The sequence below is a fragment of the Nerophis lumbriciformis genome, linkage group LG26 (assembly GCF_033978685.3).
Source record: "Nerophis lumbriciformis linkage group LG26, RoL_Nlum_v2.1, whole genome shotgun sequence".
In the NCBI taxonomy this organism is placed as follows: domain Eukaryota; kingdom Metazoa; phylum Chordata; class Actinopteri; order Syngnathiformes; family Syngnathidae; genus Nerophis; species Nerophis lumbriciformis.
In genome coordinates, this window is record NC_084573.2 from 30,772,154 (window position 1) to 30,788,155 (window position 16,002).

At 40.2% G+C, this 16,002-nt stretch overlaps 1 protein-coding gene across 2 annotated transcripts in view; it reads right to left on the reverse strand.

The window, feature by feature from the left end:
* Positions 1–16,002, reverse strand: part of LOC133623713 (centrosomal protein of 128 kDa-like) — a 123,896-nt gene that overhangs the window by 85,943 nt on the left and 21,951 nt on the right. For both annotated transcript variants that reach the window (XM_061987044.1, XM_061987043.1), the window contains exons 7-11: positions 12,480–12,554; positions 12,304–12,378; positions 11,304–11,430; positions 7,959–8,098; positions 316–387 (exon numbers count right to left, since the gene is read on the reverse strand). In XM_061987044.1, coding sequence (XP_061843028.1) covers positions 316–387; positions 7,959–8,098; positions 11,304–11,430; positions 12,304–12,378; positions 12,480–12,554 — 489 coding nt within the window. The remainder of the gene's footprint in view (positions 1–315; positions 388–7,958; positions 8,099–11,303; positions 11,431–12,303; positions 12,379–12,479; positions 12,555–16,002) is intronic.

Genomic DNA, 16,002 nt, shown 5'->3' on the forward strand with positions numbered 1-16,002 from the left:
ATATATATATATATATATATATATATATATACACAAATTATACATACACATACATACATATATGACTTATTTTTAAAATTTGAACACCAAATTTGAGGGGAGCCGTAAAGTAAAAAAATAATATGTATGTTGTATTGGTTTTTAAAATGAAAAATATCAAAATTGCCCCCGCATGCTATAATTTTTCAGTCAGCCAGTGAGAGTATTTCGCAACCAATTCTCAATTAAAGATCCATTTGGATAAATCTGCATGTCCAATTCTAGACACTGTGTTGTACAAAATATCATCGATTATGAGTTACAGAAGTAAAATACCTGCATGTCCCTAAGTTGTTCGAGCATCCGCATCTGCTGTTGCTCCCGCCGTGCCAGGTCTGCAGACAAACCCTAGTGTACAGAAACCAAAGTAAGTCTGTGGGTCTAAAAGAAGAGTTTAGTTAAAAAAAAAAAAAAAAATGAAAACATTTAAAAAAGAGCAATAAGAAATTGGATTATCCTTTAAAAAGTCTGAGAAATAGTCCAAAACAAGAGTGGCACTGGATTATTGCAAAGTAGTCACTTTGAAGTTTCCAGTCTGATGTCTGAATTCCAAGTTTTTTATGTCTGTCAGTTCGGAGAAATGAGTCACAGGTTGATTAGTTTGAATAATTATTTCCCAGAAAACTGCACTTCTCATTCTATCTCAATGTTTTTTTCCCCCTGCAAATACATTTATTTTGATCTACCTTAAGTCAGGCCTTGGGTGATACATGCACACACCCAACTGGTGTTTGAACACAGCGTGGGATGTGAAATAAAAGCTTCATTGCAAGGAACATCAGAGCGAAGAGAGATGATAAAACATTCAAATGTGCAGCCTGCTGCTAACATTTTATTCATGAAACACCTTTGAAACAGTGCTATTTAACAGGGATTTATGTTTTTCCAAAGGAAGTTGGACAAGAAGGGTGTCTTTAAAGTGGCAGGGAATTTTGTTTTTTGAAAAGATGCGACTTCAGATGATTTGGGGAAGTCAAAAAGGCAATGTGAGCATTATGCTAGCCATGAATAAGTATTTAAATCAGGGGTGTCAAAAATGAATAAGTATTTAAATCAGGGGTGTCAAAAGCTTTTGACTGAGAGGCCACATTTGGCTAAAAATATATATATGTGTGTGTGTACATATTTTAATCATATAATGGATGTGAAAGTTCAACTCTTACCTTGTTTACTTCCGTGACAACCTCTTTAAATCTTTGTAATCAATCAGAAATATCAAGCAGCTAAAAGTCAAACATGGATAAGTGTGGAGAGTGTTTTGCATTTTTCCCCATCATGCCTTGCAATGGATTTAAATAGGGGTAATTTCAAATTTTATGGCGATAGGATGTTTTTATGTATTATCCACAAAGTTCAAAGAGCAGGTTGTGTTATGTGTGACCATGTGTGTTGACTTTCTGTGTTGGTGGCATTTTTTTTTTGCGCCATGACTAGGGTAGGTTGTTTGGATTGGGTCATATAACTGAATGCTGTGCTTATTATGTTAAAAAAGTACACATCATGATCACTGACCTGAGATTCTCTAAACGTCCACAAGATGGTGACAGTTTGCCAACTGTCAGTCCTGGGGCAATTTAAATCTAATATGAAAGCACCCACATGGCCAGGTTGCTTATTGAAATTGAACACGTGCCGTCGTCTCGCGGGCCAAATTGAAGCCAGGTTTAAAAACTACAAATTTGACCGATGTGTTTTTTCAGGGCCGATACCAATACAGATTATTAGTAGTCAAGGAGGCCGATGACCGATATTTGAAGTCGATATTAATTTGCAGTAGAAGTTATTTAAACATGAATAGTATATGTTAGTAAACAGCTGGACAAGGCTTTACGTTGCTTATTTTTTGTTTTATTTTTTTTAGTAAACGTGAGACCAGTAATGACATAATGTTTTATGCGGCGCTAATGTTCTGGTTAATTTAGCAGCAAAAAACATCAAACACCTTTATTACGTGTGTCTAAGAAAAGCATCAACATTTGCATTTCAAATTAAGGCAACTCTCCTGGGAAAATTGGTAAAAATATGGAATTTCTCTACATCACAATAACTCGCCATCTACTCAATTTTATGACAGTTTATGGATTTAATACATTGTGAGGTTTCCTCAGGAGGAACCTTGAAATACTGCGAACATGTAAACAAAAACAATTCTGGGCTCCATGTAGTTTGGACATTTTTCTTCCTGCTCTTCTTTACTTACACCTGGGGATCCCCCAAATGTGGTGAATGTTATAGGTCTGATAAGTAAGTCATATATATTATAATAATTTTTTTTACTTTGAACGCTTCAATCTTTAGATCAATTTAAGATCTATTTGTCGATGTAAAGTTTTGGGGTTTTTTTTGGTATGTTTTATGCCCTTTCTGTCAAAGGAAAACAATTCTTTATGGCAAAAACACAAACTTTGCAATATTCGTTAACGCATGCACAATATTTTTGTTACCACATCCACACAACTTGTATGTCACTACCAACTGACCAACATCATTTTTATTACATACAAGTTGTTGGCAGGTTCAAAGCATCTGTGCCCCTATGTCAGGGGTCGGCAACCCGCGGCTCCGGAGCCGCATGCGGCTCTTTGACCACTCTGATGCGACTCAGCAGCTTACTTGCCGAACCCCCCGATTTTCCCGTGAGACTTCCGGAATTCAGTGACTCTCCGGGATTAATATTCACCGAATTTCACCCTTACATCTATAATAAGGGCGTGCCATGATGATACAACATTTGACGCCCTCTACAATCTACAATCTGTATTAATAGTGTGCCAGCCCAACCACTTGTTATACAGTATGCATCTTCTGCTTGCACACGTACATGACAGCAATGCATACTTGGTCAACAGCCACACAGGTTACACTGACGGTGACCATATAAAACAACTTTAACACTCTTACTAATAATGCGCCACACTGTGAACCCACACCAAACAAGAATGACAAACACATTTCGGGAGAACATCTGCACCGTAACACAACATAAACACAACAGGACAAATACCCAGAATCCCATGCAGCCCTGACTCTTCCGGGCTACATTATACACCCCTGCTACCACCAAACCCCGCACCCACCCCAACCCTGCTCCCTCACACATCAAGCCCCCCTCTCTGTGCGTCGGTTGAGGTGGGCGGGGTTTGGTAGCGGGGGTGTATAATGTATCCCGGAAGAGTTAGGGCTGCATGGGATTCTGGGTATGTGTTCTGTTGTGTTTATGTTGTGTTACGGTGCAGATGTTCTCCCGAAATGTGTTTGTCATTCTTGTTTGGTGTGGGTTCACAGTGTGGCGCATTATTAGTAAGAGTGTTAAAGTTTTTTTTATACCGCTACCATCAGTGTAACCTGTGTGGTTGTTGACCAAGTATGCCTTGCTGTCACTTACGTGAGCAAGCGGAAGCCCACACAACGTGTGGCTGATCAGGCACGCTGGTTGTAGTGGGTGCTATATGCTGTACCATCTTGGCACGCATGACGCTGACAATCGTCATTCATATAAAACCCGCGTGCCGCACCAGCATTCAAATTCCGTATTAAGGTGTGGGCAGCATGTCTGAGACCCCTGGTTTATACATAGCACAAAGCAAAAAAAAAACTTTGTATGCAGTGTTATTTCATTTTAAATTTCAAAAAAATTTTGCGGCTCCCATTGTTTTCTATAATTTGTGAAACTGATCAAAGTGGCTCTTTGACTGGTAAAGGTTGCCGACCCCTGCCCTATGTGAATATGAATATTTGGTGGGGGATCAAAATTACACCTCTAATAGGATTTGCACTTATTTCAAAGGGAAATGCTTGGATTAATTTGGCTTTCATGGCAAAAGCGTAAAAAAATAACAGGTACCGTATTTTTCTGACTTTAAGTCGCTCCGGAGTATACGTCGCACCGGCCGAAAATGCATAATAAAGAAGGAAAAAAACATATATAAGTCGCACTGGAGTATAAGTCCCATTTTTGGGGGAAATTTATTTGATAAAATCCAACACCAAGAATAGACATTTGAAAGGCAATTTAAAATAAATAAAGAATAGTGAACAACAGGCTGAATAAGTGTACGTTATATGAGGCATAAATAACCAACTGAGAACGTGCCTGGTATGTTAACGTAACATATTATGGCAAGAGTCATTCAAATAACTATAACATACAGAACATGCTATACGTTTACCAAACAAATAATCTGTCACTCCCGATCACTAAATCCGATGAAATCTTCCTCCCCGGTGTCGCCTCTGGTATGTCCTTTCTTTCTGCTACTCGATTGCCGTTCTCTGCTGCATATTTCACTACGTCCAGCTTGTAATCTGCAGTACTGTATTTTCCGCACTATAAGGCGCACCTAAAAACCACAAATTTTCTCAAAAGCTGACAGTGCGCCTTATAACCCGGTGCGCTTTATATATGGATTAATATTAAGATTCATTTTCATAAAGTTTCGGTCTCGCAACTACGGTAAACAGCCGCCATCTTTTTTCCCCGTAGAAGAGGAAGTGCTTCTTCTTCTACGCAAGCAACCGCCAAGGTAAGCACCCGCCCCCATAGAACAGGAAGCGCTTCTTCTTCTACTGTAAGCAACCACCCGCCCGCGTAGAAGAAGAAGAAGCGCGCGGATATTACCGTACGTTTCATTTCCTTTGTGTGTTTACATCTGTAAAGACCACAAAATGGCTCCTACTAAGCGACAGGGTTCCACTGACTTTTGATATTCCTGTGAACCGCACTGTGGATACAACAGGAGCACGTACGGTGAATATTCGCACCACAGGGAATGAGAAGTCATCCTTCACTGTGGTTCTAGCTTGCCATGCTAATGGCCAGAAACTTCCACCCATGGTGATATTCAAAAGGAAGACCTTGCCAAAAGAGACCTTTCCAGCCGGCGTCATCATAAAAGCTAACTCGAAGGGATGGATGAAGAAAAGATGAGCGAGTGGTTAAGGTAAGTTTACGCGAAGAGGCCGGGTGGCTTTTTTCACGCAGCTCCGTCCATGTTGATATACGACTCCGTGCGCGCCCACATCACGCTGGTTTTTAATATATTATTAAAGTTTGACTGACCTATCTGACTGTTTTTTTGACATTCCTTTAGCGCAGTTAGATGCGGCTTACAACACGGGGCGTCTTATAGGTGGACAAAGTTTTGAAATATGCCGTTCATTGAAGGCGCGGCTTATAACCCAGGGCGGCTTATGGTGCGGAAAATACGGTATATGATTTCCTTTCCGGTGCCATTTTAGTTCAGTCCTTCTCAGTTTTTATAAGTTACCGCCAATGTTGATGTGATCCATTTTAATAGCTACGGCAGTAGCATATAGCATATAGCAGTTAGCTTCCCACAATGCACTTCTGCCATGACCCTCCCCCGCCGAATTCTTATTGGTTGACGATTGCTGACGTGTGTGTGACGATTGCTGCCATTTGCTTCGTCTCTTACGCGAATGAGATAAATAATATTATTTAATATTTTACGGTAATGTGTTAATAATTTCACACATAAGTCGCTCCGGAGTACATGTCGCACCCACGGCCAAACTATGAAAAAAACTGTGACTTATAATCCGAAAAATACGGTATATAGTTTATCGAAAATGGCCAATATAAAAGGGAGTCAATAGGGGACAAAAGGGTCCCGAGGAACTCCAACAATAATAGCTCGTGCTAAAAATAACATGCTGTCACGCCAAATTTCTTCCCCCTACAAACACCTTCCCCCCCCATTTACTTCCGGGGTCATTTCCTCTTACTTACGTCATTTCCTCTTACATCATTGACAGCGATCGATAGAATCCAAATCTCCTGAAAATGGTGGTGTCACTGAATGACATTTGTCTTTATCTTTCCCAGGGGACTTATGTCAAACACCAGCAGGCTTCGAAAAATTCCAGGCGGAGTGTTAGGGAAAATTTCAGGCGGAGTGTTAGGGCCGCTGCTGGGAACTTCTGTCTTCGTGGTAACGTGCAAAAAATATTAATTAATATATAATATTGTTAAATGTCTGTACTTTAAATCAACATTATTGTTGAAACCATTTCACTAATATTAATTAATATATAATCAGGAATATCCTCAAGTTAATTTGTCCGATTAATACAGACGTGTTGTTAACGCTATATTATAAAAAAATAAAAATAAATAAAAAAAACAAGTATCCTTCCAGCGACGGGCAGTCAAAGCCCAAGTGTTATCGATCGCTGTCAATGACGTAAGAGGAAATGACGTAAGTACGGTAAGAGGAAATGACGTAAGAGGAAATGACTTCGGAAGTAAATGGGGGGGGGGGGGGTTTTGTAGGGGGAAGAAATTTGGCGTGACAATGCCAAAGAACGCAAATTTTTAGATTAATTCCCTTACAACTCTGTGGCCATATTTCATCCCGCTAACCTATAAGATGAACATTCTGTTGCATGTTGTCATCTTCAAAGGCAATAAAAAAGACCCGCAAAGGTCCCAAGTCTCTTATAAATGATAAATGGGTTGTACTTGTATAGCGCTTTTCTACCTTCAAGGTACTCAAAGCGCTTTGACACTACTTCCACATTTACCCATTCACACACACATTCACACACTGATGGAGGGAGCTGCCATGCAAGGCGCTATCCAGCACCCATCAGGCGCAAGGGTGAAGTGTCTTGCTCAGGACACAACGGACATGACGAGAGGGTTAATAACCCACGCTGCGAGTGTTATAGACAAGGAGGTTCGTCGTGCGACTCGATCGCTGCAGCAGCAACAAAACAAACAAAACCCGTACGGGAAGACGTCAGGAAAGAAGGACAAAATCTGGATTCCCCGGCATAAAAAGGAAGTTTTAACAGGCAAACAGACCAGCACAGCAAGACGGAGAAAAAATCCTAAGGGCTGCGGTGAAAGCAGACTGGGGAGGAATTCTCACAAAATGCAAATAAATAAATGCCCTTGTTGATATCAAAACATATTTGGGGAGAATTTTTATTCTTACATTTTTTTTTAATAATTAGGCTCCAGCAAAAAGGCAACTTTTCTCATGCAGGGCAAAGGGGCTGGTGCAGAGCACTGCCAGGACTCTTTTAAAATTGCTGTTTTCTTCTACGCGATTGGACGCCTTTTTTGAAAAAGTCTCAGGAACCCATACCTGAAAACCAACAGGAAGTCGGCCATCTTGGTTTTTGTCTTTCATTTTTCGGCAAAAAAAAGGGGGTTCGTACTTTAACGAACTCCTCCTAGGGACTTTGGCCAAATGAGTCACGGTTAAAATTACACATACTACACATTTAGGCGATGACAAATTGCCAACAAATTATTCCTACGCCATAATTTTGGGCGTGGTCGTGCGCCAAACTGGTCAATTTTTAGCGAGAAAAAGGGGTCGTACTTTAACAAGCTCCTCTCAGGGACTTAGCAATTATTAATGGTTGGTCGGAGTGTTGGATGGGATGCAACTGCAAGACTACTGCAGCGCCTTTATCGCCCCCTTGTGGTGAAAAACTATAACAGTAAAAACTTTCTTACACATGCTCCGATCTTCCTGAGTATTAGGTGGGAGGCAACTGCATTACTGCAGTAGCAGCATTTTCACCCCCTTGTGGTGGAAAATTATAACGGTCATAACTTCCCTACACATGCGCCGATTGGCCTGAAATTATTAATGGTGGGTCGGGGTTCCGGGTGGGACGCAACTGCATGACTATTGCACTGCAATTATTATCGCCCTGTTCTGTTGAATAACTAAACTGTCATAACTTCCTCTAATCTTCCTGAAATTTTTGATGGTGGGTCGGAGTGTTGGGTGGGACGCAACCGCAAGACTACTGCAGCGCCTTTATTTGTTGTAGTTTAAAAAAAATATGCATACATATATAAGAATAATTATACATCTGATATACATCATAATGCCAAATATCGGTGGATCTCCATTAAACACTACATTTAATGCACACACCTCCAACTGTAAACTCAGCTGTACTCTCTCTCTCTCCTTGCGCTCAACGGCCTTCTTCAGTTCTTCTATCTCACTGTTGGCCGAGGTCTGTCGCAGCTGAGCTCGTAATTCTGCTACCTCTTTTTCCAGATCCAAACCATCTACACAAAGAAAGACACAAAGGAAAATAATTCAACTGCAAAACAAAACAGCATTTAGCAAATTAACATTCATTTGTTTATTTGTGTCGATTTTTTTCACCTGTCCTTTTCGCAAACAAATCAATTATTTTGAACGTCTAATTTAAGTGAGTCGATTAGAGCCGATTCCCAGTTGTGAGCCCTTGGTTTTGGAGCCGTTTTTTAAGCACGTGTAAATTTAGTGTTGGCAATCGCCCACTCTGCACATGTGTTCCACCCGACTGACCGTTAACTGGACTAGAAATAATTATTACCATTAAAAAAAATTTTTATTTTCACATATAAAAATATAGAAAATATACAGTATATATTTTATTTATTATTATTTTTATTTCTATTTATTTATTTACTTACTTTGGATTCAATATTTGGGTTCATTATTCCAAAGGTGCTTCAATTTTGTATTCACATTTTTATTGTGTCCAAATGTGTATTTATACTTCTTATATCCACCCATCCATCCGTTTTCTACCGCTTGTCCCTTTCAGGGTTGCGGGGGGTGCTGGAGCCTATCTCAGCTGCACTCGGGCGGAAGGCGGGGTACACCCTGGACAAGTCGCCACCTCATATCTATTAATGCATTTCACTCTTACTTATTATTTGTGTATTTTTCTATATTGTTAAAATCCTACAACTTTCTTTAGGTGAGGCACAATTAAATTTAGTGACATCACTGACAAAGCATGGCAATATTGGCAGCACCTTATGAAATGTTTACAATGAAAACAACAAAAAATACAATTATAACCAATATTTCAGAATAATTCCCACCAAAAGAGACATATTTGTGTAAACTGAATTATTCTAATCTCCATCTCATGGTATAATTCAGGGTTTCCTAACATTTTTTACCTCGGGGCCCAACTTTTCCACTACAGAGGCGCCCGGAGCCCACTCAAATATTAACACTAAATTAGTAATCTAACTCTTGATTTTAATCTTATTCAGAAATTACAGTGCTCAAATAAAAATAAAATAATTATAAATAAATATGTAACATAATAAAAATAAAATTAAAATAAAATAAAACTAAATGAAATACATTCTAACTAAAGTTAATAATAAATACATTTGGACTGCCACAAATATATTTGGTGCAACCTGTTTCTATTTGCTCACAAACACACTATAATGGGACTGTTGTGGTTTCAACTCCATAAAGTGGATGGCACCATAATGCTGCGTCCTAACACACCTGGCCTACCAGAGAATAAGAAGACATAGCAAACAGCGGCTACTGCTCTGCCCCTCACCCGAGACCATTAAAAGAAAGTTAATTTGTATTTCTTAACATGTGTTTTTGCTCACTTTTCGTCTCTCCTAAAGTCTTCAAAAATGTACATGCGCATTGGCCAGGGACAATTACGCAAATTAGATTACGAGATCAGCTAACAACCCAGCCACAGATAGATTTTAGTTCTGTGGGAAACCCTGAGTTTGATTAACTTTTTTTTGTAGACTAAAATCGATCAAATTGTTCGTGTATTTTTCCTGAACTAAAGGATATTGGTATTTAATCCTCAACCTTGTTTACTATTAAGCTCTGCTTGTTCCTACTCCAAACTGGAAATACCATAAATTCAGGAATATAAACCGCTACTTTTTGCCTACGTTTTAAAAAAACGGAGCGGCTAATGTATAGATTTTTCTTCGCTGACAGCCATAATGCAAATAGTTTTCATAAAACACATGCAAATACACAGAAATGGTGTGTTATTGTTTGTGCTATGGCGCCATCTTTTGAACAAGTTGACTACAGTGTTTCCTGCCATTTAAAGCTTTGAACCGGAAGTACAACTGTTGCTCCGTCTTCAAGCTGTTCATAGCGTTTCTACTCAAATGGATTTTTCATCACCCCAAGCAACGTTTCTAATTTACCGTATACAATATAACTAAAACTGTTTATACTTACTAAACCGTCCCATGTGAGATGTGTGTTTTCATGCATATTTGTACGTGCTATCGTAATGTAATGAAGCTAGCGTTGCTAGCGATAGCTAATAAGTGTCTGTGTTAGTATTACGGTATTAACTTACATTGACATTATTTTGGTATTGTTTGTCAGGTTCAAACACCGAACTATCTATTAAACGAGACAGGAAGCAAGGAATCAAGCAGAGACAGAGTTCAATTTAGCTCATGAGGAGAAACGTTTGGGGCTGCACACTCAGTTACAGTCTCCCACCACGCTCTAAGGTACAGCCCCACGCGCTCCTCTATTTATTCAGGAGTTCCCTAGTTAACATCACTGAGGCTGCCTCTAAAGGGAGTGGTCACACAATACGTGACGGAATGTGCTGGGGGCCTTGCGATTGCCTTGTTTTAGCTTCGTCTGCGTGCTGTTGTCTTATCTTCGTTGAGGTACTTGAAGTCTTTGGCTTTTAGCGGGCTAAAACAAAGAAAACATCTGCGGCGAGGCCACCCCTCATATGCCGTGGAAGATAAGTTGTGTGCCCTTGCACGAAGCAGAAAAGAGCACAATAGATAATAACTATAGCAACGGCCTTTAAGCATAAGAGTTGTGTGATAATTTATATATAATTATTCTAACATGTTTCAGTTTCACAAATTCCTCAGTAAAGTCACCAAAACGTCACCGTGAAGTTATTGAGTCTGCTTAGCTGATTGGAGAGCTAGCTTCTGCAGCTAGTGGGTCCATTACGGTGACTTATGTTTTGTTTGAGCAGCCGTTTTACTACCGTGTTACAGGCACTTTTTGGAAACAATTAAGGCATGTAAACATTTACAGAATATTTCTGTGTAAATAACTAATTTTACAACGTATATATATATATATATATGTGGCTTATAATCCTGTGCGGGTAATACATGGGAAAAAAATGTTTTTCTTCTAAAATGTAGTGGGTGCGGCTTATATACTGGTGCACTCTATAGCCTGGAAAATATGGTATGTGATGCATTATATTGTAATTGTATGCATGTTGGAAATTAACAACTACTAAAACCAAACTATTACAGTTAAGAGTTAGATGTTTTTTCTGTCTGTCTATTTATTGTACAAACTATTCTCCTCCAAGCACAGAACTCTGTTATGGTCCTTCAAGCATCAAGCTACCTCAAATCAGCGTGGTGATATTTTTCCATTTCCACACATTTTGGTTTTGTCAAATTCTTTTAGTGGATTAGTCAACTGCACATTCAGTACCTCGTAACCTTCCCTCGTCCTTTGCAGTATAGTGTCCATGAGTGGGCTGAGGAGGTTGCAGCCAGACCCTTTGAAGCTCGGTCTTCTCCTTCTTGGTCCTTTGTAGCTCACCTCGCATGTCCTCCACCTGTGGACCACCACCCACAAAAGGAAGACTCATTGAGAGATGCAGCCATTGAACTGTTGGAGTTTCCTTTAAGAGGGGCCTGTGATGAATTTCCTCTTTTCTGACTTATAAATGTGACGATGTTGGATACTCGTGTTAAACAATGCGGAAGCATCAAATAGTAAGAGTCATGCATTATGACGTGACCTTGGACAGTTTTAGGTGCCTCTGTTAGCAGGGTTTTGCAGTCTGGCTACTTTGCGACGTCACACCGAGGTGGATGTACTTATTTGGACATTAAGTCAAGCTGTCAGTCAAAGGCCTTTGCTTCAGGCTGTAGGGGAAACCCAAAAAAAGTTTGGATGAAGTCTTATTTTCATTTAATCTTGGCATGTGCAGTGACATTAATGCTGCAAAAAGCAGTTGTTTTTATGTCATTCTGAATCAATTGTGTACCTAATGTTTTGGCCAAGTGAATCTATATAATGTTTATAAAGTTTAGTGTGATCCATAGTCTAGAAAATACGGTAGATGTAAATGGTAAATGGTAAATGGGTTATACTTGTATAGCGCTTTTTACCTTCAAGGTACTCAAAGCGCTTTGACACTATTTCCACATTCAACCATTCACACATAAATTCACACACTGATGGCAGGAGCTGCCATGCAAGGCCCTAACCACGACCCATCAGGAGCAAGGGTGAAGTGTCTCGCTCAAGATCACACGGATCGTGACGAGGTTGGTAGAAGGTGGGGATTGAACCAGTAACCCTCAGGTTGCTGGCACGGCCATTCTCCAAACTGCGCCACGCCGTCCCCGTAAATGACATGTAAATGATCAGTGGTTTCTTTCTAGTGGAGTTTTCACATAACACCCAGATAAAACAAACTAACCTGTTGAACAAGGGACTCTCGGCTCTCCTCTGACTGTTCTAGAAGTCTTCTAGCTTTCTCCAGTTCCTGCTCCGTCTTCGGTGAACATGATGACCATGACAGGGAACGGTAGAACGCGGTCACTTTTTGACGCAATGTAGCATACAGCATTCAAACTACTAAAACACACAATCAACCTTCAACTTCTCTCGGTCTGCGTTGTGTAGTCTGGACGTCACGGCGTCTCCTCTCTCGTTGTGTCTCTCCACATTCTGTCAAACAAACGCCCGGGTCACAAACACGTGTTGTTACAAGGAGCACTGCAGCGATAACACGCAACGCGACAGCCCCTTCAGTATGACATCATCGGCCCTCCTCGTCTCCTCACAACGAGACACGGGCATAACGGTGGATTTATGCGGCGCTTCGGTCCTACTCCCTCCCATCCGTTCCGAGTGCGGTGATGAATTGCTGGCTGCGAGCAATAACATCTACCCAAGTGACTCATCATCTATTTGATTCACATCACAGCGGGCCCATCGGTGGGGAATAAATGCGCCCTCTGCTTTCCCTCTCCCCCTGCTCTTTAGTAGTAAAGGAGATTAGTTTCCTCTCCGTTTGCTCATGTGTGTTTATTTACCCTTACGTTTTTTTGGTGGGAAAAAAAAATGGATATCTTTTTACCTTAGGGTCCGTCGGTGTCCCACCAGGACATCATGGTGGAGAAGGATGTCAATGAATTTGTAACGGCCTTGAACGTTAGAAATGGGAGCTCACACTAATCATGCAAAGCAACAGTGACCCCGTGTGGTCACCTACAAAATTGTACTACTGTATTCAAAAAAGCCAAGGCTCTCTACTTCAGTGATTTGTTTAGAGGGACCGACAAGACAACTTGGGAGTGCTTAATACTATGCAAGTTAGCACACATGTTATTTATTGCAGGCATGCAATAACATGATTTACTGAATCACTTACTTAAATGGCCGTATTATATAATATGCTGTATTGTGTTTTATTGTCATATGAGGTCCAATCTTGTAACATCGCAAACTTTTTTACGTATGCAATACCAATGGGGTATATGGCTATTGAAGGATACCCTTATGGGTATCATCAGATGGCTACTGCACTGTATGTGGACTTTGATAAAAACTGCTGCACTTTGTATGCTTCTGCACTTTAAATGAGCGCTGCTAAAATACTGTACCGTATTTTTCGGACTATAAGTCACAGTTTTTTTCATAGTTTGGCCGGGCTCCAGTTCGACTTAAATATGTTTTTTTCCTTCTTTATTATGCCTTTTCGGCAGGTGCGACTTATACTCCGGTGCGACTTATACTCCGAAAAATACGGTAACTTGACCGCCCACTGATTTGTAATTCACATCCCCTCTATGCATACCTGCCAACTTTTGAAATCAGAAAAACCTAGTAGCCAGGGTCCAGGGGCCGCAGGCCCCGGTAGGTCCAGGACAAAGTCCTGGTGGGGGGGTTCAGGTTCGCCCCCCGACGCAAAATGATTACCGTATTTTCCGCACTATTAGCCGCACCTAAAAACCACAAATTTACTCAAAAGCTGACAGTGCGGCTTTTAACCCGGTGCGCTTTATATATGGATTAATATTACGATTCATTTTCATAAAGTTTCGATCTCGCAACTTCGGTAAACAGCCGCCATCTTTTTTCCCGGTAGAACAGGAAGCGCTTCTTCTTCTACGCAAGCAACCGCCAAGGTAAGCACCCGCCCCCATAGAACAGGAAGCGCTTCTTCTTCTACTGTAAGCAACCACCCGCCCGCGTAGAAGAAGAAAAAGCGCGCGGATATACCGTACGTTTCATTTCCTTTGTGTGTTTACATCTGTAAAGACCACAAAATGGCTCCTACTAAGCGTCAGGGATCCGGTTCATGAAAAGACGCAATCTCTCCATCCGCACACGGATTACTATTTCACAGCAACTGATATTCCTGTGAACCGCACTGTGGATATAACGGGAGCACGTACGGTGAATATTCGCACCACAGGGAATGAGAAGTCATCCTTCACTGTGGTTCTAGCTTGCCATGCTAATGGCCAGAAACTTCCACCCATGGTGATATTCAAAAGGAAGACCTTGCCAAAAGAGACCTTTCCAGCCGGCGTCATCATAAAAGCTAACTCGAAGGGATGGATGAAGAAAAGATGAGCGAGTGGTTAAGGTAAGTTTAAGTTTACGCGAAGAGGCCGGGTGGCTTTTTTCACGCAGCTCTGTCCATGTTGATATACGTATGTTTGTGATTGCACATTTGCGTACATTTTGGGAGTGAACAGAGTTGTTAGAACGCTGGTTTTTAATATATTATTAAAGTTTGACTGACCTATCTGACTGTTTTTTTGACATTCCTTTAGCGCAGTTAGATGCGGCTTATAACACCGGGCGGCTTATAGGTGGACAAAGTTTTGAAATATGCCGTTCATTGAAGGCGCGGCTTTTAACCCAGGGCGCCTTATGGTGCGGAAAATACGGTATTAGCATTCAGACAGGTTAAAATGTTGCTAAAACCATCACTTTTCTATCAGTCACAGTGACTTTTCAAAACAAAAATATTACAGCAAAAATCATATGGGTTGATTGACATGTTTATTCTGTAAGCTAACTTCAAAAGTTTGAAATTATTTTGACAGTTAATGCCAGTTATCCTGTCAACCTTTCACAAGACTTCAATTTGTTAATTGAAAGTATAAACAGTATAAACACTTTTTACAGTAAACAAATGGTAAAACAGTACTAAACAATTCCATAAAAAAAAAAATTGGTGTCATTATTAACTTTCTGTCCAAGCTTGTATAATCTACTGCCTTGTTCAATTGTAAAAAATATTCTGTGCCTAAAATTCACATTTCTATCACAATTATCATACTGTAAACATGGTAAGCTAGCTTCATTAAAATTAATAGTCCTGTCAATAGCATGGAATTACAATTCAAATGTAGTTTTTTTGTAAGCCTTTCAAAAGAATTCAAAATATGAAAAATTAATGAAAATTAATTTAAGCCATCAGACACTTGAAAAGTGGCACATCACATCTCTAATGTAATCATTTTAACTTTTCAACAGAAATAGCACTGCAAAAATATTAAGGACATACTTCTGTATTTTGGCAGTTATGCTGTCAACATTTAACAAGATTTCTTCAACTTGGACTTGAAAGCATAAATAGTATAAACACTTTTAACAGTATAACAGTACTAAACAATTCCAATAGATAACATTAGTGTCATTACCTTTTTGTGGCTAAAATCCGAAAAACGTTGAAAGTTGTCCACTTGTATCGCTAGCAACGGCATTAGACTTGTGTTTTTTTGTCCCAACGTGGTCTTTTACATCGCTAATTCCTCCGTGTCCGATCGAAAAATCTTGTCTGCACAAGGTGCAATTCGCGTAGTTTTCACCCTTTTTGGAACGGATAATTATTCCCGGATAGGCTTTTGAATATTCTTCACGGAATGACTGCAGTTTTCTTTTCGGTTTAAGACTCGTTTGCGATTTTTCTCCGGCTGATTCCATGATCGTTCGCTCGTTTGGAAACAATGGCAACAGGTGCCTCGTGCTTGGCAGCGGTGCTATAAATAGCCTCGCGCATGGCATTCGGAATGGCTCGATAGGAAGTTACGGGAAGCAGTGTCGATTGTCATTGTTACGCGATTTTGTGAATAAAACTTAAAAAAAAAATTTTTTT